Source organism: Carya illinoinensis, chromosome 12 (genome assembly GCF_018687715.1).
Source record: "Carya illinoinensis cultivar Pawnee chromosome 12, C.illinoinensisPawnee_v1, whole genome shotgun sequence".
Classification (NCBI taxonomy): Eukaryota; Viridiplantae; Streptophyta; class Magnoliopsida; order Fagales; family Juglandaceae; genus Carya; species Carya illinoinensis.
Window position 1 is genome coordinate 9108866 of NC_056763.1, and position 27456 is coordinate 9136321.

The window sequence follows — 27456 nt, forward strand, 5'->3', positions numbered from 1 at the left end:
AAACATCATCTTTCATGGCATCATTTAAAACATCAATTCATGCATCCTTTAAAGCATTAGTTCATAGAGACATTTAAAACATTTTCTTCGTGTCGTTTAAAGCATAAGGCCTAATCCTCACATTTTCTTTCATGCATACACTTAATACTTTTGGGTGCATAAAATAGGACAGCCAAGGAAGGTCGTTACATACTTATATTTGAAACTTATACTTAGCATTCTTTAGTAAAACATTGTTCATGTCATTTTGTAAAGTATCATAAAAGAAAAGCATTTCATTTTTATTTTCATTTATTTAGAAAACTCTAGAAAAGTATAAATATAATACTTACCTAGACTCCATGCCATACTCATTTCATGCAGTCTATTCATTTGCGTGTCAAATGGCAACCTACATGCATAAACATAACTTTAGCTTATTCTCTATCTAATGCATAAGCAAGTAAACTAGAATAGAACTATACTTCACTTGGAATACTCTTCATCTATCCCTATGTTCTCACATGCCATTTACTATGCTAAAACCTTCGGAGTCCATTCATAGTCACTACCTCCATCTTCTATGTCTTCCTTACTACGTTTCCTCTTTCTGAGACCCACTTGGGTTACCTTTTCCAAATTCAACATTCTACTTTAAGGTCTTATCCTTTAAAGTGAACCTCAATGATTTATATTAGGGTTAAGACACTAAGACCTTCATCTTACTCTTCTATTAACCACATTTCGATGCATGACTCAAACCAACTAAGTCACGCATCCCAATCCTAGACAACATACCCATTATTACCTTCATGCATCATAACTCATACTTAATTCTCATTCTCATCCATGCATGCCACATAACTTTAAGCCAACTCTGAAGCTTAAATATCATGTAACCATGCTTAGGATAGATTACTCACTATATATATTGTAAATTCATCCCGTACACGTGTCTCACCAGATGCACATGTACCTTACCCTTCATTACCTAAGATCAACTTATAGTTTGTTGAACGCCCGCTTATATAAACAAACTCCATACTCCGATATTAACTTCTATTCAAACCTTCCTACTTCCCGACCCCTTTACAAGTTCATCCCAACACTTACACGACAAGACCCATTCATTCTACGCCTCGGTCTCGTCGCTTAGCTAGAGACTACTTCCAAGCTATATTGTGACCCTGTCACGTCACCTCACATCCTGCTACATCATTCTTTCACTAACTCCTCAACTACGCTATCCAAACCTTCATAACACGCTGTCCGGTGTATCATGACACCACAAAGAGTATGAACTCTCTTCCATTCACACTACGCCACACATCACTACAACGCACGCCACGCAGTGCATCATTGCACTACATGGAGTACACACCACGTGTACTCCCTTCACACTACACCACACCACATCACTACAGCACACACTTCACACCCACACTTCATTGCACAATCCACAACATTACACAGCACACCCCACAACTACGCCCAACACTTCACTATACAACGAACTTTACAATACTTACAGCACAATCCATAACTTATCAACTAACATTTATCATAATTAATGAGGGAGAGAGGGTTATACCATCATCGAGATTAACCTATACGTTAATCATTGTCCGGTACGGCTAGTGGTGTCGGAAGCCATTAGCTTGGGTAGTGATGGTCACCGTTGTGACCTTAGAATGAGCTACCTTGGGGATTGGACCTAGGGATTCAGTTACTAGATTTGGGCTGATTGAGGTTGGCCAACATGGCAAGGGGTTCGTGGGTGGCAGCTAACACGGCGCGTGGTGGCAGTTGGCCACGTACAGTGACTATCCATCGTGTATGGTAGCTGTTTGGGCGTGTGGGTTGATAGACTTAGAAGGGGTGGCCATGGGGAGGCCCATGGTGGTCTCGGAATGGTGGTGCGGGGTGGAGCACGATGGCACATTGTCGTGAATAGTGCATCTGAGAGTGTGAGGCAAGGGAGTGGCTGCATACTAGGTCTAGGCATGAAGGAGCTTAGGGGGTTGCTAGGGAATTATGGTGGTGAGGTGGAGGCAGCATGGTGATCCATGGCGGCAGATCTAGCCGTGAGGTGGAGAAACACCCGTGAGAAAGTGGGGGAGAGTGTGGGAAGAGGGAGGCTCGGCTGGGCATTAGGGATGGTTAGGTAAGATCATCGGTGGGAGAGGAGGCTCTTGGTGGTGGTGTAGTGGCTAGGTTGCCACGTACGGCGGCACGGGTGGAGAACTCTTTATGGTTTCATGTGGGGTGATTCGAGGGAGGAGAGAGGCCTACAGGGAAGGGAGGCCATGGAGGTGGAGTTGGTGAGGTGGTGAAGCTGTTGGTGGTGGTCAGACGTCTTGGTGGCCTCGTACGGCGGTCCAATGGGAGGAAGAATGGGTTTTCTTACCCATTTCGAAAAGAGGGACTGGGACAGAGAGAGGGGTTGCAGTGGGACTTACAAGCGTGAGGGGAACACATTGGTGGCGGTGGTGAGGCTGGACAGCGCACGATGGCACTAGGCTGGAGAAGAGAAGGCCATGGTAGAGGGAGAGAGAGGCTTCCGTCGGGCTGGGAGAAAGGGAGAGGAGAAAGAGAGAGGGAAAGAGGAAAAGTGAGAGAGAAAGAGAGGGAGCTTGGGTATATAATCCAGGCCGAATCTAGGCCCTTAGTGTGACGCCCCCAAATTCCGTTTGGGATCGGACGAACATTTGAAGCGTCGAGACATGCAACACAAGGTTACCTGCCCCCGTTCATGACATATAAGATGCAATGTTCCTAACATGCATATAACATTATGCAATATTCGTAGCGGATAAATTTTTCTTTAGCAATACTATGCACCAAACTGAAAATATCCCAAATGCTTAAAACATACTTCATATATATAGACCCATTGAACAACTAAGATCACAACACTAGTCCAAAATGCTTATGATCCAAAAAGTACTGGAGATGCAACTCCATAGTACAAGTAGTAATTTACGTTAACTACTATATTAACATTGACGTCGCATCGTCGCTCAGTCAACTGTGTTTAGTTGGTCAGCTCCTGATTCTCCTTCAGGTCCTGTAACAAGATCTACCATTCGGGAGGAATGATAGTTAGGACTACCACAGTGAGATTTGATTACAAATCTCAGCAAGTTAACAAAAAACTTCAACACAGGCTAATGATGCATGGATGACAGTAAAAGCATAAATGCATAATCAAATTCATAAGTAATTAAAGCATAACTTGGCGTACACCATAGCATAATTGACATAACTTAAATTGAAACATGAACTGAACTTGACTTGATATGAACTTGATCTGAAACTTGACTTAGCATGAACTTGCTCTGAAACTTGACTTAACATGAACATGTTATGAAACTTGACTTATCATGAACTTGTTCTGAAACTTGACTTAACATGAAAAATACATACTCCACAGTAGTTGTGGCCCCATGTATTCTACACAAACTTGACTTAACATGAAAAATACATACTCCACAGTTGTTGTGACCCCATGTATTCTACGTGTAAATATATACTCCACAGTTGTTGTGGCCCCATGTATTCTACACAAACTTGACTTAACATGAAAAATACATACTCCACAGTTGTTGTGGCCCCATGTATTTTACGTGTAAATACATACTCCACAGTTGTTGTGACCCCATGTATTATACACAAACTCAATATGAAACGTGACTGGAATACGAAATGACTGAATCTCTGACGTAATATAACATGACTTGAACATAACTTGAAATACATGACCAACTTGAGATAGAAACATTTCGTAACATGACATAACATATAATAAACAACATATTTAACATGACATACTTGCAACCGTGAATATTACATGACTTGACATACATGTAATAGATGGCATACTTAGCATGATGTACTTGTAACGTACAGTAATACATGACAGAATATATTATGTAACAGATAAAAACTGATGACAGAATAAATTCTGTATAACAGACAATTACGTGATAACTTGGCATGGCATGACATATATAATAATACACATATATATACATTGTAGTTCCTTTACTTAGCACACATACACAGTAGACTGCTAGTAAGTTAAAAGCTAATTTACCTCGATCTCCGCGTTTCTTATAAAACTTTAAGCGCGATCACGAGGAATTGTAATTAGTGATTCTAAAAGTTAGCACTAAATCACTAATAAATTGAAATATGGAAAATACTAACTTAAAGAGTAAAATTTTCATTTTACTCTCTGTATGTAAGAAAATGACCGTTTTACCCATAACTTAAGGATTTTGCATACTAACTCCAAAAGTCACCAAAATTTACATGCATTATGTAAATTTTATCCTCAATTCAAATATGAATTTAGAAAAATTTAAAACTAATCACAACTATTAAAACTCCATAGGGCCGAAATTCCCATGTGCTATTTCTATTGATTTTTGTTTCCAACTTGTTTTGATCAACCTTTTAATCTATGACTTATAAATATGTGATCTTCAAACCAAACCATCACATGGTTTAAAAAGATATCCTAAAACATATATAAGCTTCTAATTCAAGATCACATGGTTAAAAATTAACCAAAACATAAATTTAGCCAAGAACATCCACACTTTGGCTTATTTGAATATCTCTTTGCATAAAATTTCATATCTTTAAAAGTAACATCAAATATCTTCAAAATAATAATATAACATGTATATAAGATACTTAGGATCCTCCAATAAAATTATCAAAGTCATTGGAATAGGTTTAGACCACCAAAAAGTTAAATTTTCTCAAAACAGAAACTATTTTTCCTCTTCCAGTTTCTAAGTTTCCAAATCTAAGAAAGTCTTTCATCAAAACCTTTAATCATGCAAAAATCCTCAACCAATAATCATATACACATGTTAACAATACTCCATAAAAATTTCGGATCAATATCTATCTATTAGCTTGGTCAAAAACTCCAAACTATAACATATTCTCCAGTTTATCTCCCAGAATGACCTTTCTATAGTTTACACAATATTTTACTGACCAAATGATTTTCAAATGGGACAAATAAGATATCTACATAAACTAGACTAAAAAAGGAACAACTTATATGAAGGAGAATTTATGATAAAATACTTACAAAAGCTTCGAAATGGGTGTGCAAAAGAACTCTTAAAAGCTGTCCGAGAGAGAGTGTTTGGTATTCTTTCAATGGAAAGTGTAAATGAAGATAATTTCATGGGGAGGGGTGGCTGGAGATACTTATGGATGAGATATGGAAGAGATAAGGCTGGAGTGAGAGTTAAGTGTAGGACTCTCTTATCCGAAATGAGAGTTAAGTGTAGGACTCTCTTACCCGGAGTAAGAGTGGAGTGTAGGACTCTCTTACCTAATAATATCTACAAAAATTAACTCAAGATATTTTTACCCAATAATATCCACGAAATTAGCTTAAAATATTTTTATCCAATAATATCCACAAAATTAGCTTAAGATATTTTTATCCAAAATATCCACAAAATTTAGTTCAAGATATTTTTTATCCAATAATATCTACAGTTTTGAACAGACGTTTCGTCCGAAAATATGAAAAAAGTGTTATTGCGCCATAAGACCTTAAATAACCCTCTGAGTCTAATGGCACAAATCATAATACATTTTGACACTTCTAACTATCTCCAATAATCAAAAACACACTTCTTGATACCATAGTAAATAATAACACTAACTATGTAGTTAGACAAAAACCTATACGATTAATGGATTCATGAAAACTTATGGGGTCTTCACAAGGTTTCTAAAGTTAATAGAAATTTCACAATTGAATTTCTACCGGGCTATTACACTTAGTCTTGAGATCCCCTAAATCGATCTAACAATAGGCTTAAATACTAATTTGAAAATACGAAAACATTAATTTAACTTAAAACAATGAGAGGAATTAAGATAAAATATTATTTAATTAAATCTTTAGTTTATAAAATATAATCTTCACTATTAATTAAATGATGAAGTTTTACTAATTACTTTTAAGAGAATAAAACCATTTAATTTAATTAGAGTTTTTAATATAAATTTAAATCTCATAATATTTTAAAATGATTGAAATCATTTAAATTAAATGATTTTTTACGGTTATAATATTCTGTGAGTTCTTCAAAAATATTATAATTATTTTATTGAAAATCCAGCTTAGACTTATAACATTGAAAATATTCCATTTAAAATACTCGTAGCTTTAAAACACTAAGCTGACTTTAGAAATCACTTAATATTTTAAAAACACGTCATCATGGCTTGACACGTATAACGGGATTCAAAACCATAAGAGAGATGAAGGAATGAGTTGTTACAGCAACTCTGTGCTAAGTTAAATGTAGGTGAGACAGTTTTTGAAAGTGATGCTTTAAAAGTGGTAATGGCAGTTAACAACAAGGAGGAGTGTTGGTGCTGGTATGGTTAGTTAATTGAGGATGTAAAGAAGGCTTTACATTGCAGGCAGGGTGGTCGATTCAATACATAAATCGGAAAGGAAATAATGCAGCTCATTATTTGTCAAAGCTCGGCATGTCTAGTGAGATAGAGAAAGTCTGGATAGAATACTGTACACGAGAAGTTTATTGTAACTTGATAGAAGTTGTATAGATATACATTGATATCAAATGAAATTACAGTTTTACCAAAACAAAAACAAATTAAAATTTATTTATTGCACACGATTGTCAATAGCATCGCTTCTCTCCAATCCCCAAGTGAGGTCCATTATAATTATCAAACAGCATTGGCATTTGTGTACAAGATTTAGGACTAATTATTTTGAAAGTTTCCGATTTGGATCGACGGACGAAATACATATGAAACGAAATGATCTGTACGAAAAAATCATCTCGACAATTTATTTGCTCCATTTTACAAAATATCTTATCCTATTTCATCTCATTTTACTTAATTATTATAATTTTTTAAATTTTTATCTCATTTTACTTAATTATTATAATTTTTTAAATTTTTGCATAAAATAAAATAAATAATTTAATATTTTTAAATTTCAATATAAAAATAATATATTCTAATAATATTTTATTAAACCTTCAACTTTAACCTTAACTCCTTGAACTCATATCTAAAAAACAAAATCATATTTCATCTCGAGTTGAGCTATACCTATCAAAACTGTAGTCTGATAAATTTTCCTGGTAAGGTCATTTGACCTTTTTTTCATTCATTGTTTTATACTTTTAAACATTTAAAAAAATCATAACATCATTAAAAATACTTCTTTAATCATTAAATAAAAACAAAATTATATCAAGACCCATCTTGATTACAACTAACACTTCTCATTCCATCTCACCCCACCTCCGTTTAACTTTTTCTCAATACTATTGATTAACATTACTTTCACTAACCATACAGTGAAGTTTGTCCCAAACGTCCCCCAACAGTACCTTCAATAATATATAGTATTATTCTATATATTATATATAGAATCATATATAATTGATAATTAAAATAATATATTTTATCAAACAAATTGATATTTTCGAAAATATTGAATAATAAATTTTGGCAAAGTAGAAAAAATAAATTTTGGAATTTAAATTTGTTCATGGATATTTAAATTAATAATAGATATTACTTACTTTTTAATATATTTGTTAACGTCGTGTTTCGCACGCCTTTAGGCCTGACTCTCAACAACTCGGGTCTTCGGTCTATAGGCTTGCGAACACAAAGAAAATATAATGAGACGGGAGTCATTGTAGTGGTTGGGGAGTTTCTAATACCAAAGTTAGTGTCGTTTTAGAATTTAGTACAAGAGAATAAGAAGTTCGAAGAGCCCTCCTAGTACCCACGGATTCGCTTTTTATACCCGATTTCTGGGGTCAGCCACCCATGTGCTATGTCAGGGGGATGGGTCCTCTCAGTAGACTCTTTAGTCATGTTCTTTTAATGCGTCGTGGCTTCTTGGGTGGCATATTTAATGCAGTGTGGCTCCCTATCCTATTTATCCTTCAGATTCATGTCTTCAAGTCCTCCCTTCCCCATTTGTCTGATGATTAAGGACTCTTCGCGATTTGTGTTCACCTATTTGCTTAAAGCTACATGAGACTAGGCTCCGTAAGGGGTGCCGAGGTGGTGTGTTACCCCCCCCTTCTTTGTGTTATGGGAAGTTTCCCGCACTTTTAAATTTGCAAGCCGCCCTCTGCTCCAAGACCGATTGCCTCTTGATGGGCCAATGGGCTATTCAGTTGGCCTGAGCCTCCCTTGTACTTGGGCCTATACTCTAGTCCTCTGGCTCAGGGGAAAAATCCCCTTACAATAATCATAACTAATATCCAATAGTTAAAAACACTTTTCAATTATTGGTAGGATTTATTACTTTATCAAATCTCCAAAAAGTTAAAATTATCTCATCCCATCTTAATATTCAAATACATACATTTACAAATCAACTCATCTCATCTTAACTCAAATATCTAACTACTATCCACATAATTTTCATCTCATCTCATTTGTGTAACCAAATCAGGACTAAATTTTTTAGCAGTATTTTAATCTAAGGAGAGCAACTATTCCATCCTTGAAGAACATGCACAAGGTATTTTTTTATTTTAATTTAGTTTTAGGCCCCGTTTGGATATCCAAATATCACTCAAATATAAACATTTTTCAATTTTAAATTTTCAACATTTCAAATTTTTCATTTAATCATTATCTAATCTTTATAACTTTACAAAAATTTTAAATAAAATATAAAAACAATTCAATTTTTTTAAATCTCAAAATAAAAATAATATTCTAACAATATTTAAATTTTCTCTCTTCTTTTCCAAAACTTCATAAAACATCTTAATTCAAACCATTTCATTAAAATTTATAAATTATTTCATTATTATTAATAGATTTCTCATCTCATCGTAACATCCAAATAAAGACATTAGTTGATGAAATCCCACCGAGTCCGACTTGTAGCCTTTGTTATTCGTTAATGGAATAGCGACTAGAATGTGAGGGAATGATAATTAAGCATTTTTTATCCAATCCAATATTGGAGTCTAATTTATTGATATGAACTCATAGAATTAGAATCCCTTGAATCCACAATCAATTTGAAAACTCATCCAAGAAAGCCAAAATTAAGTCAATTGGATGGAAGAATCAAAATCTGTTGAAGAACTCATTTCAAGAACTTAGATTATATGAAAATCTACACCCTTTGAAGAACTTGTTTCAAGAACTTAGATTACAAACTCACGTTACAAAGGTTGTGATTTATCTTTGATAAGTTCAAACGTTCAATAAACAACAAGAGAAGACAAACTCTACTTACAATAAATAAAATTCATCAATTTCATAAACCTTCATATATTTCAAAATGGGATAATAAAGAGTATTTAAACTAAAACCTCACAAAACCCTAGGTAAGATAAAGCCCACATTTTCCAAAAATGCCCCTGAGTAAATTGTGCTACGGCTACAGTACCGTGCTACAGTAACTCTGCTACAGTAACCCCTTTGAAACCCTAGTTCAAAAAAATAATTACTTTCCCAACATGTCCTTAAGTCATTCTCATAATAAACCCAATTATTCTAAACTAATAAAATAAGCTTTTTAATGAATAAACAACTCTAAGGCCTTCAATTACATAAACATAATAATAGGTCATAATTTATGTTGCACTCTTCCATTGCTTGTATCATATAGATGAGAATTGGATCTCCTTCTTTTAAGTCAATCTTGAATATTTGGCTATTGCTAGACTCTTCTCAAGTAGATTGCACTAATCCTTGCATTGCTTCATTGCTCTTCTTAGCTCTCAATCTTGTAATTGCCCCATCTGAAACTAGCAAAGGATCTCTAAGGCTAGGTCTAACTTGACGCCCATCATTCCCCTTCTCCTCAAAAGGATTATATCTCGAATTTTTACCTGCATCAAAGGGAAAAGGATCAGTGACTTTGAAAATAGCATAAACATGATACTTAGCTGAAAGATCCACTTGATATGAATTATCATTAATTTTCTCATGCAGTTAAATAAGTCTATCCAAGTTACTCTTGTCATCAATAAGCAAAAGAATCAAAGCAAAAGGAGTGGGTGGATTAAAACCATAAACAATTTCAAAAGGAGAATATATAGTAGTATGTATGGTACTATTATATGCAAACTCTATAAATGAAAACAATTCTCCCAAATTTTTAAATTCTTGTAAACAACAATGAGTAAGAGCCGAGTTATGGTCGTATTAACTACTTTAGTTTGGCCGTTAGTATGAGGATGACAAGTAGTGAAAAATAAAAGCTTAGTGCCCAGTTTTTCCCACAAAACCTGGCAAAAGTAGTTAACAATTTAACATCCCTATCAGAAACAATACTCCTAAGCACACCATGAAGTCGCACTATCTTCCTGAAAAACAATTCAGCTATTTTTGTGGCATCATCAGTTTTATGATACGGAATGAAACGTGCCATTTTGCTAAATCTATCCATAACCCAAAAAATAGAATCTCTACCTCTTTTTGTCCTAGGCAGCCCCAAAACAAAATTCATAGATATGTCTATCAATACCTCACTAGAAATGGATAAGGGTGTATACAACCCATGTGGCAAAACATAAGATTTGACCTTTCTACATGTAATGCACATACCACCAATACAATTGACGTCTCTTTCGATATTAGGTCAAAAGAAATGTTCATACAATAAGTCAAAGAATGGTAAATAATACTCCCACAAACGTTCATAAAACACATCTAAAGTCTTCATTTTCACCAAAATGACCACTTCAATTATATGCGATCTTAATTAATGGAAAACCATACTTCCAAAAGTGTTCATGCAATATAACAAAAATATTCTTTACACCAAAATGTCCCAACAAACTACATCTATGCACAAGCAACTCACGCATAAGACTAGTAAGCTCACAAAGTCTATCCTCTCTAAGCAAATATTAATTTAATCTACAGTATTTACCAAGCGATGTTTTCTCATGTACTCCATACACACTAGCAAAGATAGGTCATACCTTCTTGCTAATGCATTAAATACAAATTTAAATCTCAATAACTTTGCATCTAAAATAAAGATAGGTAATACCTTCTTGCTAATGCATCAAGTACAAATTTTTCTTTACCTTGTGTGTACTTGATTACATGAGGAAAAGTCTCAATACCTTCCTCCCACTTGGCATGCATTCTATTCAACTTACATTGACCTTTCAAGTGTATCAAGGACTTATATTTGGTACGTAGGACAAATTCATTTGGCCAAAGGTAATGTTGCCAATTCTCCAATGTTGTCACAAAATCAATTTATTGTTTTATTCATCTAATAAGTAACAATTCACTAAAAATATCGTTAGGCAACACGACCTCATATCCTTGTAACAAGGAGATAACAACACTATGCAAATATTTGTTAAGTTCGTTAGTATTAAAATTTGCCTTAATATAAAAACTCACTTCTCTCTTTATTTTTCTCTCACTTTCTCCACTATCGCTTTTCTTTTAACTCTCCTCTTTCTTTTCACTTTCTTTTTTCTTGAGGTTTCAGCCTCACTCTCATTTCTTTTTTCTTTCATTTGTTTTCTCTCTCATTTTCGGTCTCACTATTTCTTTCTTTCTCAATCTCACTCTCACTGTTTCTTTTTCACACAACCTCACTTTTGCTCTCTCTTTTCATCAAATTCAGTTTCTCTCTTTCTTTTTTGATCAACCTCACTTTCACTCTTTCTTTCTTTTCTTTTCTTTTTTTATCAATTTCAATTTCTTTCTTTCTTTTTTGATCAATATCACTTTCACTCTCTTTTTTTTTTTTTTTTTTTTTTTTTTATCAACCTTAATTTTTAAATTCAGTTGGTCCTCAAAAATGTACATGGAGTTAAAGGAGCAAGTTTGATTGTTTTTCCATCCTTTTCAAAACTGTACATGTTTCTAAATCCATCATATATCACTCTCTTATCACACTGTCATGGTCTCCCCAACAAAATATGGCTAGCATGCATAGGCACTACGTCACAAAACAACTCATCCTTGTACTTCCTAATTAAAAAAGAAACAAATACTTGCTTATTTACCCTAACCTCCCCACAATCATTCAACCACTGCAACTTGTATGGTCTAGGGTATTTCAAGGTAGGTAAATTCAAATTCTCAACTAAAGTAGTGCCAGCTACATTAGCACAACTCCCCCCATCAATGATCATACTACATACCTTGTTATTGATGTGACATCTAGTATGAAAAATATTCTCTCTCTACTGCTCCATATCATTTATTTTAATTTTTATATTGAGAGCATGTCTGGCAATAAGAGACTCACCATGCACTTTATTCTCATATTCACGTTCACGTCTCCTCCTATATCTCCTACTTTGTATATTTCTACTCACTGTATTTCGATCGATGATCTATTCTATCCCTCACTTCCCCTAACACCATGTTCAACCGCTCAATATGTTATTGCATGGCCTACAATACAAACGAGTTATCTGCCACCCTTTTTGGTGATGAGTCACTTTTATGAGATATTGTATGCGCTGTACAAAAAGAATGTTAGCGGAAAAAGATCTCACACACTCCCTTACGTGTTTACACTCGAATAATGGCACTCCACTCATGTTTCACTCTTAATTGGTTTTTTCCTGATAATAATCTCACACTCTCTTACCTTTTACCTCAAGAGTTTTCATACCCAAGTTCTTTAAGAACTAATTGAACTCACAATCAAGATAATATAACCTTGTTTTGTTCCAACTAGTAATTAGGTCCAATAAACAAGAGCAAGAAACAAGGGAGGAATAAAATAACACGAGACTAAAAAAGATACGAGGGAAAGAGTAATCACAAGACAAGATACTAACTATTTAGCCCCTTTGATGATAAGGCTCAATCAATTTTTTTTTTTTTTTGAAATTTTCTTTCCTTTCTCCTTCTTCTTCTTCCTTTTTTTTTTTTTTTTTTCCTTTCTTTTATTCTCTTTTCCTTCCTTTTTCTTTCTTTTCTTTACTTTTCTTTTCTTTCTTTTTTCCTCACTAATTCAATCACAAACAATTGATTCAATTGTGAAAATCCAACAATCGAATTCAAATACACAAATTGTGAAACTCAACAAATCTGAAATGACACTCCAATAAAAACAAGAACCCTAAGATAGAGTAATTTCGGCAACCCTAATCAAAGAAGAAGGCAACCCTAATCAAAGAACAACGCAATTCTAATCAAAGAAATTTGGAAACCCCAGCAAAGGAATTCAGCAGCCTTTTTTTTTTTTCAACCCTAGAACAATTAAGCTATAGAATTAAATTTAAAGATGCAGAAATTGAAAGATAGAATTAGACCTGATTGGAAACTTGCTTTGAATACCAAATGATATGAACACGAAGGATTAAAATCCCTTGAACCCACAATCAATTTGAAAACTCACCCAAAAAAGTCAAAATCAAGTTAATGGATGGAAGAATCTAGACCCATTGAGGAATTCATTTCAAGAACCTAGATTATATTAAAATCTAGACCCGTTGAAGAACATATCTCAAAAACCCAGATTACAAATGAGGAATGCCACAAAAGTCGTGATTTATTTTTGATAAGTTTAAACGTTCAATCAAGAACTAAAGAAGATAAACTCAACTCACAATAAATAAAATTTATCAATTTCATAAACTTTCATATATTTCAAAATGAGGCAATAAAAAGTATTTAAACTAAAACCTCACAAAACTCTAGGTAAGATTAAACCCCCATCTTCCAAAAATGCTCCTGAGTGAATAGTGCCACGGCTACAGTACCTGGCTACAGTAATCCTCTTGAAACCCTAGTTTAACAAAATAATTACTTTTCTAACACGCCTTTAAGTCCTTCTCATAATAAATCCAATTATTCTAAACTAATAAAATAAGCATTTTTAATAAAATAAATAAGTCCAAGGCCTTCAATCATATAAACATAATAATAAGCCATAATTTATGTTACACTCTTCCTATGCTTGTATCACGTAGATGAGAATTGAATTTCCTTCTTTCAAGCCCATCTTGAATGTTGGGCTTTTGCTATACATTTCTCAAGTAGATTACACTAATCCTCGCATTACTTTCTTACTCTTCTTATCTCTCAATCTTATGATTACCCCATCTGAAACTTACAAAGGATCTCTAAAGCTCGGTCTACCTTGAGGCCAATCGCAATTCTATAACAAACAATGACTAGATTGAGAAGGTAATATGTTTGATCTATTGGATCAGGATATATAATTGCCTATTAGAAGTAGATCCAGAGGATCAGTACTATTAGTGTTGCTATCCAAATGTATAATAGAGTTGTAGGTAGGAAGTTTCGTTTAGTCTAATTTGGAAAAAAAAGTTCTTATTAGTGGGGTATTTATTTATTTATTTTTATGGTGGTAGGAGAACTGATAGCAACACCCCAACAACAACTAGAAATCTCACCAATGTAATTTATCAGCTGGGAGTAGTCCTTACTTTTGACTTTGATTTTTGTTGTTAACGATCTGACTACTACACTTGAGTGTGAGAGCCTGATGGGTTGGTGATGAAATTCCTAACTCTTCTGGAAGCAAATGAAGAACAACATTTGATGGGTTACACGTGTACATAATTGCCCAATTTCGACTTACATGTATATACAAATATTTTATTGTTTTTCTAGACAGCTTTTGGGCTGCTTCCATTTTCCTTATTTATCGTAGAGACTGGTTTCAGGCTAAACAAATCTCTCTCTCTCTCTCTGTATGTGTTTTGTATGCACATATAATGACATTTGTTTAGCCTCAAATCAGTGTTGCTACCTTGTCTTGGACGATAAACGAAGGAAAAGGAAGGAGCACAAAATCTCTTGCCGGAAACATCTTTTTCCTTTGACCAACTTTACTTTCTAAACCTTTGCATTATACTCTTCTTTTCTAGTATTCTTCCTTGGATTAAGAACAGATGAAGCGACTAAAATATTAACGAAACATTCTTCCTATTTTTGTCCGAGCCTACTTTTGTTGGAATTCAAAGCACAAACAGTGAGAAATCATTTCTACAATCAAAGATCAACGTGAAAGTATCGGCCGGCCAGAACAAAAAACGGAAACTAGCGTACGGTCAAAATGGGCGGCTCACTCATCTCTTGCTTGTAGTTTCCCGTTTTCATTTCCTTCTGCAGAAGAAATCAATGTTACAGTTTCTAACTAAACAACATCTGCTACAAGTTTGGTTCTGTCCATATGCAGGCGCTGCCCTTGAACGACATTCCGATATGTTCCAGATTCGCATGTTATGAATCAATGAATCAAATTCTCTACTTGTCATGGGACTCTAACAGCTGATCATTAACTATAAATTTCACAAAAGAAGAAGAAGAAGAAGAAGAAGACGAGGAAGAAGAAAAAGAGGAAGAAGACGAAGAGGAAGAAGAGGAGGAGGAAGAAGAAGAGAAATTAGAACTAACATGTCAGACGAGGAAACCAATCCACGGTCCTTTGCATTAGCAATTTTCTTAATCTTGATCCCAGGTACTTATCCCAATTTTTTTTTTTTTTTTAATTGTGGGTTCCTTCTCATCTCCTCTGTTAGAAAAATCATTTCTCTGTTGTCAGATTATGCATGAATTGGTTTTCTATAAATTCTTTAACTTGAATTCACCTTTACATGAAATTTCATCTGCTCATATTCGTGGAATCCAATTAAAACATCAGTACCACCAACCTTGACTTTCAAATATGTTCAAACCCAAACGACTTGATTTGCAGGTGTGCTGGTTGCTGGAGATTCTCTGGAAACAGACAAAGATGTCTTACTGAATTTGAAATCATTTCTCCAAGAAAACAATCTCGTTAACCGAGGGCAATACTCGGAGTGGAGCAGACACAACTCAAATAACCCGTGTGATTGGCCGGGAATAATATGCAGTCCCATTAACGGCACAACTGCAAGAGTTATTGGCATCAACCTGTCCGACAGCCACATCTCGGGCGAGATATTCAGAAACTTCTCATTGCTAACCGAACTCTCCTACCTTGATCTTTCAAGAAACACTCTAGGTGGAATGATCACTGAGGACTTGAGCCGCTGCCAGAAGCTAGTGCATCTCAATCTCTCTCATAACATCTTTGAAGGAGAGCTGAACTTGACCGGATTGAGCAAACTGGAGAAGCTTGATTTGTCTGTCAACAGATTTTTTGGGGAGGTACGGTTGGTCATCCCAGTAATTTGTGACAATTTGATTGCGATGAACATATCGTCGAATAATTTCACTGGTAGCATCAATGGTAGCTTTGATGCGTGCTCGATGCTGAAGCACTTGGATTTGAGCGCAAACAGGATAAGTGGGGAGTTGTGGGTTGGCTTTGCAAGGTTGCTAGAGTTTTCTGTGGCCGAAAACTCTTTCACAGTTTCACTTTCGTCGTCCATGTTCACTGATGTCTGCAGCTTGCACGTTTTAGACCTATCTGAGAATGGTTTTGTTGGCGATGTTCCAAGGGAAATATCAAAGTGTCGAAATATTGTTATCTTGAATCTGTCGGTGAATAATTTTACAGGGAAAATACCGGCTGAGATAGGATCGATTTCGAGTCTTGAAGCTTTGTGCTTGGGGAGTAACAAGTTTTCGAATAGTATCCCTGATTCGCTGTTGAACTTGAATAACTTGACCTTCTTAGATTTGAGCAGAAACAATTTTGGGGGAGTTATACAAGAGATTTTTGGCAAATTCAAACAGATTACATCTCTTGTGTTGCACGGGAATGCATATACTGATGGAATATATTCGTCTGGAATCTTAAAGCTACCTCATATTTCAAGATTAGACCTGAGCTACAACAATTTTTCAAGTTCCCTACCAGTTGAAATCTCAGAAATGCCAAGTTTGAACTTCTTGATCCTTGCTTACAATCAATTTTCGGGGACTATACCACCACAATTTGGAAATTTGAGCCGCCTGCAAGCCCTCGACCTCTCTTTTAACAGGCTAACTGGATCAATACCTCCCACCCTGGGAAAATTGAGCACACTCTTGTGGTTGATGCTGGCAAACAATTCACTAACGGGTGGAATTCCACCGGAGCTGGGAAATTGCACAAGTTTGTTGTGGTTAAACCTTGCCAACAACCAGCTTTCCGGAAAAATCCCACCTGAATTGGCGAATATTGGTCGAAATGCCACGCCTATTTTTGAATCTAATAAACGGGAAACTAATAGGATTAGTGCTAGCTCAGGGGAGTGTTCGGCAATGAAAAGGTGGATTCCTGCAGACTACCCTCCTTTCAGTTTTGTGTATACCATCCTTACAAAAAAGAGTTGCAGAATCATATGGGAAAAGTTACTTGAAGGAAGTGGCCTTTTCCCAATATGTGTAGCCGGTTCATCAGTCCGGAGATTTCAAATCTCTGGTTATGTTCAACTAAGTGGGAATATGCTTTCGGGTGAAGTCCCCCCAGATATTGGCAAGATGCAGAATTTCAGTTTGTTGCATCTTGGTAACAATGAATTCAGTGGGAAACTCCCTTTCCAGATTGGAAAAATGCCTCTTGTAGTACTAAATGTCACCAGGAACAAGTTTTCGGGTGAAATCCCAGTGGAAATTGGTGGCATTACATGCCTACAAGATCTGGATTTGTCTTTCAATAATTTCTCTGGTACGTTCCCTGTGAGCTTGAGCAACTTAACTGAACTCAGCAAGTTCAATATCTCATACAACCCATTTATCTCCGGTGCAATCCCAACCACGGGGCAATTAACAACTTTTGAGGATTCCTATTTCGGTAACCCTTTCTTAGGCCTTCCGAACTTCATTAAAAACTCTGAAGGTAAGTCGCCTAAGGATGGGAAGCCTAAAAGGCCTATAAAGCTTGCTGCAAACTTAGTGTTCATGGCTCTGACATTAGCGGTCTTAATATTTGGGGTATTGTCACTCATAGTTTGGTCATTGATAAAAAGCCCATCAGAGTCACCCGGATATCTTCTAGAGGAAGCAAAATACCGGCATGATTTTGCATCAAGTTCTAGCGGTTCTTCGCCATGGTTGTCAGACACAATCAAGGTTATTCGGCTAGACAAAACAGCTTTCACACATGCAGACATTCTGAAAGCTACGAGTAACTTCTCGGAGGAAAGGATTATTGGAAAGGGAGGATTTGGCACAGTGTATCGAGGATCATTGCCTGATGGGAGAGAAGTGGCAGTAAAACAGCTTCAAAGAGAAGGAATAGAAGGTGAAAGGGAATTCAGAGCAGAAATGGAGGTTCTGAGTGGAAATGGCTTCGGCTGGCCTCATCCAAACCTCGTGACCCTTTATGGTTGGTGCTTGAATGGCTCAGAAAAAATCCTGGTTTACGAGTACATGGAGGGGGGAAGCTTGGAAGATCTTGTCTCAGATCGAACCAGGCTAACATGGAGGCGACGACTTGAGGTGGCCATTGATGTAGCTAGTGCACTAGTATTCTTACACCACGACTGCTTTCCTGCCATTGTGCACCGGGATGTCAAGGCCAGCAATGTCCTGCTGGACAAGGATGGAAAGGCGAGAGTTACAGACTTTGGTCTTGCTAGAGTTGTCGATGCTGGGGACAGCCATGTGAGCACGGTGGTGGCGGGGACTATCGGTTACATTGCACCAGAATACGGGCAAATATGGCATGCCACTACCAAAGGCGATGTGTACAGCTTTGGTGTATTGGCAATGGAGCTGGCAACTGGGAGGCGAGCATTGGATGGAGGGCAAGAGAGTTTGGTGGAATGGGCGAGAAGGGTAATGGGGGTTGGGCAGCATGGATTGAGTAGATTAGTCATTCCAGTTGTGCTTATGGGGTCTGGGCTGGCTGAGGGGGCAGAGGAGATGTGCGAGCTACTTCAGATTGGTGTGAAATGCACGGCAGAGTCACCACAAGCTAGACCAAACATGAAGGAGGTGATAGCCATGTTGATTAAGATATCTAGCCAAAGAGGGTTGTTCAATTATGTCTCCTATCCTCCCTCGTTGTGATTAAATCTTGGTTTTGAGAAACTTTCTATGAGTACTGGATGCTGCAAAGTTTATATACATATCATACACATCTTTTTTTACGCTCCTGCATTTCTTTTTTGTAAGCAGAATTGGTCGTTCATATTTTTTATGGCTGTCTATGCCTTTTTTTCCTGATGCGTTCGACAATAGTTAGTCCTATGACCCAGAAAAGATGGTTCTATTGGTTGTGATATACATTCATAGCTTTAAAAAATAAATATGTGATAAAGAATACAAAGAGCACAAATTTTACATCGTTTGACACTGGGACTATTATATTCGAGCATTGTAGTCTTTGTTAATGGAACAATGATTAGACTGAGAGGGAAAGATAATTAAGCAATTTTAATTCAGTCATATTTATGGAGTCTGACTTATTAGTTCTTCTAGGTACAACCGGCGGTGGGGAATGTAAAAAGCAGAGTTTGAAAATAAAATATTTCTTGTTATATTTTAATGTTTGTACAGGGGTCTATTTATAGAGAGCGATATGGCAAGAGCATTCTGGCTTTCTTACAAGCACGTGGTGTCCCAATGGCCTAGTGCTAGCTATATGAATTTATTATAACCGAAAGGAGTGCTTCAGTACAAACATAATTACAGACAAATATTCTAACAATACAATCAAATGTTTTCAGGAGATTTCCTTTACTGAGATGGCTTTGTATCCTCATGTGTAGCTAACTTGGAGCTTGATGATTTTGTGTCTTGAGTTGGAAGCTGATATGGTTTGACTGTTAGCACCCTCCCGCGAGTCCAGCAAGGGAATCATGGTGAGACTCGATTTGAGTGTAAGGAGCCGAGAAGATAGCAGTGACTTGGTAAACACATCAGCTACTTGATCACAAGAGGAGATGAAAACAACATTCAAGGTCTTGGATGCAACTCTATCACGTACAAAATCTAAGTCAATTTCCATATGCTTTGTATGTGAATGAAGAACTGGATTTGCTGAGAGATATGGGGGCTCCCAGATTGTCACACCATAGAGTAGGAGGTTTGGGAAGAAAGACATTGAGTTCCTTGAGTAGTGACTGAAGCCAAAGTAATTCTGCAGCAGTATTTGCAAGAGCCTTGTACTCGGCTTCTGTACTGGACTGTGCAACTGTGTGTTGCTTCTTGGAATCCCAACAATTAGATTAAATCCAAGAAAAACACAAAAACCCCCGTAGAGTGTAAGATGAAGATGGCCGAATGTGAAGGCCATAGTGAGCTGTGTGCTTGAGGTACCTGAGTATCCTCTTCACAGCTTGCCAGTGAGGGAGTTTGGGAGCATGCATGGATTGCAAATTTTGCTCACAGCAAAGGCAACATTAGGGCGGGTGAGGGACAGATATTGGAGACTACCAACAGTGCTACGGTATAGAGTAGGATCATTGAGGCAGGTCCATCGGTGAGGGAGAGATGGGCAAAGGAGGCCATGGGGGGATGTTATGAGTTTGGCTAGGTCCATATTGGTTCTCTTGAAGAGATCATAGATGTACTTGGTCTGGGATAAGTGAAGCCCATTGGAGAAATTATCAATTTCAAGACCAAGAAAAAATTGTAATGGCCCTAAATCATTCACAAGAAATGATGAATTTAGAGAATGAAGGACTAAGGAAATGGCATTCGGATAGGACCCAGTAAGAATAATATCATCAACGTAGATTAGAAAAAATAGGGTAACAGAAGAATGTTTATACAAGAAAAGAGAAGGGATCAAGGAGGGATTGTGTGAAACCAAGTTCAATGAGCCGTGTACTCAATTTTGAGAACCAAGCTCTCGGCGCTTGCTTGAGGCCATAAATGGCCTTATTCAAGCGACAAACATGAGTAGGGTAATCTAGATTGATGAATCCAATTGGCTGAGTCATGAAAACTTATTCTTGGAGGTCCCCATGCAGAAAGGCATTGTTAATGTCTAACTATCTAATACCATGTAGACAGCAGAGTTTGAAAATATTTCTTTCTACTTGTATTCGAATGTTTGTACAGTGTTCTATTTATAGAGAGTGATATGCCAAGAACATTCTGGCTTTCTTACAAGCAAATGGTGTGCCAATTGCCTAGTGCTAGCTATATGAATTTGTCATAACCAAAAGGAGTGCCTCAATACAAACAGAATTACAAACAAATATTCCAACAATACAATCAAATGTTTCCAAAAGATTTCTTTTGCTGGGATGGCTTTGTATCTTCATGTGTAGCTAATTTGGAGGTTGATGATTTTGTGGCTGAGTTGGAAGTTGATATGGCTAGACTATTAGCAAGGAACCGTCGAGTAATCGGCTAACAACCAATATATTCAAAAAAAAAAAAAAATAGAGTAAATGGACATGGAGCTTCATTGAACCAAAGTAAACCAGAGCTAACAGAAGATTGAAGACAACCCCCATCTGTGTCTGTGGTCATCGTCTATGGTCATCACCGTGGGTCGGTTACATCTAGCAAAAAGTAGTGTTGGTTCCTTAAGTTCCTTCTCTTTTTCTCCCTTGTGAAAAACTAATGGGTATGTCCAAAGAGAGTGAGAGACTAACCAAAGGTTGACCAGACAAAACTATTCTATTTTACTAAGCCATCATGAAATATCCCTAGTAAACTATCCAAAACCATTGCTATAAACTAGCATATTTGTGATGACGACACTATTGCAAATCTCCATTAATATCTCTGCCTTTAGGTTGGAAACCTTACAAAATTTTAGCACATACAAGAAACCCATTAATTGTTGCTCCTTATTGAGAGCAAAGATTGCTTCTTTGCATCACAACAAGTTCATATTGAGGGCCTATAGGGAGAGGTGGTCTTTCTTAGCTAGAAGTAGGGGTCAGGATGGGATTTTAGTGCAAGAGAAGGGATTGAAGATGAAGAAAAGAGTGGTTTGGTAAGATTTAATCAGTGTTTCAAGTTTAATGGTGGTGGTGGTGGGAGAGATGAGGGCGCCACTGCTAGGATATTGGGATTTCAATGGGTTCATGGGTAGACAAAGGGGCCTTTTCACTGGGTAGATGAAGGCAGCTTTTCACTGGGTTCGTGGAGAAGATGAAGGGAGCTTCTCAAGAGGATATGGAGAGGAAGAGGGAGAAGAAAACAAAATGGAGAGGGAGAGAGAGGGAGAGGTCTGACGAAGATGGAGATGGAGGGAGGGAGGGAGGAGGAAAATGAAATTTCGAGGAAGAGAGGTGTAATGAAATGGAGAAGGAGAGGAAGAGGAAAATGAAATGGGTGAAAACACACCATTTTATTAAATGACATGGACACATCGGTTGCACCAGGTGGTTGCATCCATTATTTTTCCTGACTTATAGTGACACTATTTAACAAGGAATGACTAGATTGAGAAAGGAAGTTTTTTTTCTTTTTTTGTTCTATTTGAGAAGGAAATATATTTGAGCAATTTTAGAATAATGTGTTACAGTTGCAGAAGAGTCAAACTCTGTATATTTGATAATATAACATTTCTCAACTGTATGGTTATTGAGTCCACAATGAGAACATACTGGACGATCTTTTTTTGTATTGTTGTTGCGTAGAATTGACAAATCTTGGAGATTCTTCCCTTGGAGCATTTGTTTTTTTTTTTTTTTGGTTGTTATATTGAGAAGGGCTGTTGTTTTAACACTAGGTACTACCATTGAGGCACCAACTCCTCTTTGTTTTTCATCTTGAACAACCAAAGAGTAAAATTTTACAGTTGGGGGTAAAGGATCAATAAGAAGAATTTTGTCCTCTTACTTGAGAAAAATTTTCATTAAGTCCCATGAGGAATTGTATAATGTGCCTCTGTTGTAAACACTCTTAAGGAAATTTGTCAAGCACGTAGCTCATCCCATATACCTTTGAACTCAATGTAGTAATTACTAACAAGTGAACTTCCTTGAGAAAAAGACAAAAGATCCTTCTCCAATTGAAGAATTATAGGACCATTGCTGTGAAAAAGAATCTTGCAAATCTTTGCGATATCTCTCTCGCAGTCTTCAAACCAATGATACTCTAGCAATTTCTTTGGAAATAGAATTGATTATCCAAGAAATGATCATGCTATTGCATCGTACCAAGTGGCATAAGAAGAATGTGATTCATCAACTGGTTTCAGAATTGTACCATTCTTGAATCTGAGCTTTTTTTTTTTTTTTTTGGCACCCAACGCTAGTTGCACAAGCATCACCATGTGTAGTGGTTGTCTCCCTTGAGGATGTAAGTTACAAGAACTATGCCAGGGGAATCTCCATTCTGTAGAAAAAATGAATTGGCTGAGTCGTCGACAGTGGAGGATGATGAAGGAAATGCCATTTTTGAAGGAAAGACCTAAACTGATACCTAATCTGGAGAAGAGGAAAACTCTGTATATTTGATAAAACGTTATTAATTCAATCTACTTAGAGAGGAAAGATGAGCTCTGCTATTTATAGAGCTCCAGAGTTTACAAAAAAAAAAAAAACACTAATTAATCTTTCAAGAACCAATCTTGCTAATCTATATCATGTGTTTACACGTGTGTGCTGAAATGTATTCTAATATAACCTCTAAGTAGAACACTAGCTATGGAATATAGAACACTAGCTACAAATTTTATGTATATATTATCAAGTTTTTGACTCTTATGCAAGGATGTTTCGTTTAGTCTAAATCCTCTTAATTTAATTGAAGAAAAAGATTATAATTAGTGAGCTGTGAGCTGTTTATTTGTTTTTATGGTGGTAGGAGAGCTGATAACAACACCCCAACAAGAACCAGGAATCTCACCAACGAATATTGATTAATTACGTATGCAATATCAGCTCGGAGTAGTCCTTACTTTTGACTTCGATTTTTCTTGTCGACAATCTTATTACTACACTTGATCAGTGTGAGAGCGTCATGGGTTGTTGATGAAAGTTCTTACTCTTCTGGAAGCAAATGAAGGACAACATTTGATGGGTTACACGTGTACAAAGTTGCTCAATTTGGACTTACATGTATATATAAATATTTTATTGTTTTCCTCAACGGTTTTAATTTGGGCTCCTTCATTTTCCTTTTCCTTGTTTATCGTAAAAGGTAGCAAGCCGGATTTGAGGCTAAACAAATGAATGTCATTAGATATTCATGCTCGATCAGCAGCAGAGAGAGAGAGCGGAAGAGGAAAAGGAAAAGGAAAAGGAAAGCAGTGCCCCTACCTTGTCTTGGACGATAAATAAGGAAAATGAAGGACCCCAAAAGCTCTTGCCGGAAACATCGATTTCTTTCCTTTGACCAATGTGCCACCAATGAAAACAAAATACGAATGGTCAATGCAATTGTCTAGTCTGGCTGGAGTCCAACAATATGGTGGAATGGTCCACAATGGTGGATAGGATTAGGATTGCACAATTTACCCGCAAACCCAAACTGACCCATTATTTCTGAAACTTCCGATCCGAATTACCCGAACCGGAATGAAATAATCGGAACCGGAAGAATTCCGTTTTATTTTCGAAATACTACGGTTAGGATCGGTGGATTACGCGATAACCGAAAGCCAGTCCTGTCCCCTTTTGAAACAGCTTCATTTTATGTACTTCCTTCCATAGAAACTCTCCTCTCCCTCGAAATCGAATGCCATGGCTCTGACTCTGAAATCTGAAAACAAATCATTGTGAGTCTATGCTTACCGTTTACGAATTCCATTGCTCTCCCTCTCAGCTCCATTAGTCCCTTGCAGTCGCAGCCCTAAGGAGGATTTCTTTGTTGAATAGTTCCACTACTCCAGCTCGCTTCTCCCTCGCAGCTCGCTTGCCTTAAGCAAGGATTTCTTTGTCTCACAGGCTCCAGCTCGCAGCTCATTTGTTCTCTCAATCTCTCTCTCTGACAAAAGTTATGGTTGATTTGAACTGGTTGTTGAATTTTGGGTATTATAGTTTTTCGATTTTTAATGCTAAATGCTTGGCTAAAAATGCAAATTTGTGTGTTGTTTGTTTGGGAGGAGGTTTTGGTACGACACTCTTGAGAAACCCTCTGTCGATTACCAGAAATGGGCTGCCGGCAAGAATTTCAACCCCAGAGAATTTCAGCCTCTTTTTTGGGTTCCAGGCTACTTCCAGCTTTCTTTGCTTGTGTTTGCTCATATACTGCATTTTTGTTTGGGTTTCTTGTTTCAGTCATGCCAGAAACTTATTTTTGTTTCGATTTCTTGTGTCAGTCATGCCATAAACTTATTCATTTAACGACGGTTCGGGTAAACTATTAGTTTTTTCGGGTTTGGAAATCATGTTTCGGAATGCCACTTTTTCGGGCAGCTCGAAATTAGTTGCTTTTGGGTCAGGTTGGATGAACAGCCCTGGATAGGGTGTTATACGATGCTCGAATATTCTTCTATAGAATAAATAGTAAATAAATACTATAAAATGTAAATAAAAAAAGAGACATAGATTTATATGGTTCACGTAAAAGGCTATGAATAGGGATTATTTAGAGATGAAATTCACCATATTTGATAATTTTATAGTTTCTCGTTACTTCCCATGTCTCTCAATGCAATAAAAAAAATAAGGTAAGGGCCATTGAAGAAGATGTCATCTCTTTCATTCTTTAAAATAGTTGAGTTCTGCTTCCCTATGTCACTTTAGCCAGTTAACTTTCATTTTCTTTATCTCTTCCTTTTATTCCTAACAACACATTTTCCAATGGATAGGATCCTAGTTCATCTCATATCCAACGCACATATAAAAGTCGTCCATGTCTTTTTTTGACTATATATTAGGAGTATGCATCCAAACCGATTTTTTTTTTCGGTCTGGTCCAGAAATCCAGATCCGGGTAAATCCAGGCAATTGTTATAAACTCAGATCCGGTTACGGATCTGGTTTTATAACCTGGTAATCTGTAACTAGGTTATACATGCACTTGCTCATTTATTTATTTTTTTGCCGACACTGTTTAAACTAACTTCGTATTCAGTATTCCCCCAAAGTAACAATTTTTTGACTCAGTGATTTGGCCAGCCGGAGAGCAATTTCGATGGCAACGGGAGTTTTGTCTAACAAATTGTATAGCTGAAGCATGAAGTTTACTGGCAAGTGCCAAGAACTCATCTGGCTCGACTCAGAAGCAGCCAGAGATTTACCTAGAGCCGGGGCGGGTATGCCTGAGATGAGAATCGTAGTGGGCTTTCCGGTGGAACGACTAGCCAGAGCTTGTAGAAGCGCTGCCCATTGAACCCCTTGAACAATGCTAAAATCTACTATGTGAATCTTGATTCCCCCGTCTGTAGCTTCAAGGATTGCTTGGTTTGCTGTTAAATGTGCAAGCTTCGAGTATGGGCATGCATCGTTAAGAGATTTGTAAGTCAGTGTGAAATCCTCTGACGCGCTCTCTTCTTCAGTGACAGTCAAGCTTTTCTCAGTTTGAACAGACAACCTGCCACATAGCGCCTGATAGAAGTGATAGGCTACCCACTTGGTTGGATCTCCATGCTCGGGCACTAATTTTTCGAGCCCAATAAGTGATTTCACAGCACGACCAGGTTCCGAACCGGCTAGTCTAGCATAGTCTAGAAGCTTTTTGAGAAGAGGCCGTGCAGACTCGACTTCCGATGAGTGGCTAGATGAGACACAACTGACTTCGTTCCTGTGTGGGCTCTGCAGTGAAGTGTTCGGGTGCTTAGCGTCCTTAATTATCGCTGGTGGAGATGACAGTGGTGGTGGTGATGGAGGTGGTGTCCACAAGGGGACCTGGGGTTGAGGAGAAGGGTTTGAACTTTGGTGAGTATTTTACCATTGATTCCGGGAGAGGGGATTGATGGCCAAAAAAAAAAAAAAAATCCAAATATTCGGTTACAACTGGATATCTGGATAGACTCCGATTATCTACCCGATTTAGTCCGGATTCAATCCGGGTGATAACAGCTCGGATTTGAAAATCCGGATATGGATCCAAATGCACACCCCTACTATATATTGAACTTTTTCCCAATTTGTTGTCACGGGTTGAATTCATAGAAATAGCAAAGGAGTTGTAAAGAATGAAGGGTAGATGTTGGGATTGTTGTAGCAGCACGAGTGAGGAAGGGAAGTGACAGTTAAAACTGTTACTTAATGAAGTGCTGCGTTTTGAAGAGCATGTAGTGAATGTGAAGTGGTGTCGTTTAGTTTAATAGAGCGACGTCGTTTTTGTATTACAATTGTAATAGTTTTGTCATTTGATACGCAGCGTTTTATAGTTCTACTATAATTGTACGTAGGCCGTTAGGGAAAGACGTGATGAATTTCTATAAAAGGAAGGAAAATAACAGAAGAAGGAATCAAGAAAGTTAATACAAATTTAGTTTCTCTTCTTCATTCTTCTCTTCCCTTCTTCATCATTTTCTGGAGATTGACTATCTCAAAGCAGTCACATTGGGTCCATAACATTTTGGTATCTCAAGCCATGGCAGAAGGAACTCGGTCCTATGCTCAAGTGGTGGAATCTTTAAACCATTTGAGATAGCAGCAAGATCGTTAGTAGAAACAATTGGAAGATACTATTGCAGTGTTGGTACGACAACAAGAATCTGCACGA

At 37.0% G+C, this 27456-nt stretch overlaps 2 protein-coding genes across 3 annotated transcripts; one reads left to right on the forward strand and one right to left on the reverse strand.

Annotated features, from left to right (window-relative positions):
• The first annotated feature begins 14611 nt into the window (after positions 1-14611).
• Positions 14612-19016, forward strand: LOC122288935 (probable LRR receptor-like serine/threonine-protein kinase At1g74360). 2 transcript variants are annotated; one of them, XM_043095768.1, is made up of 3 exons: positions 14612-15090; positions 15188-15469; positions 15707-19016. In XM_043095768.1, the coding sequence occupies exons 2-3, from the start codon at positions 15406-15408 to the stop codon at positions 18934-18936; spliced, it is 3294 nt and encodes a 1097-aa protein (XP_042951702.1). In that variant the 5' UTR covers positions 14612-15090; positions 15188-15405; the 3' UTR covers positions 18937-19016. The 2 variants fall into 2 exon arrangements, with proteins under 2 accessions (XP_042951702.1, XP_042951703.1); XM_043095769.1 differs by having other exon boundaries at positions 14612-15053.
• Positions 19017-25853: 6837 nt separating this feature from the next.
• LOC122289237 (scarecrow-like protein 4) lies at positions 25854-26895 on the reverse strand. The gene is made up of 2 exons (XM_043096215.1): positions 26770-26895; positions 25854-26630 (listed from the first exon to the last, which is right to left on the reverse strand). Exons 1-2 carry the CDS (start codon positions 26893-26895, stop codon positions 25854-25856), a joined length of 903 nt encoding a protein of 300 aa, XP_042952149.1.
• Between the last annotated feature and the right edge of the window lie 561 nt (positions 26896-27456).

Coding starts and splice junctions, on each gene's coding strand:
- LOC122289237 (XM_043096215.1), bottom strand. CDS start 26,895: ATGAATTCAACCCGTGACAACAAATTGGGAAAAAGTTCAATATATAGT. Junction 26,631..26,769: donor TTGAATCCGGACTAAATCGG/GTAGATAATCGG, acceptor CCTCAACCCCAG/GTCCCCTTGTGGACACCACC.
- LOC122288935 (XM_043095768.1), top strand. CDS start 15,406: ATGTCAGACGAGGAAACCAATCCACGGTCCTTTGCATTAGCAATTTTC. Junction 15,470..15,706: donor TTTCTTAATCTTGATCCCAG/GTACTTATCCCA, acceptor CTTGATTTGCAG/GTGTGCTGGTTGCTGGAGAT.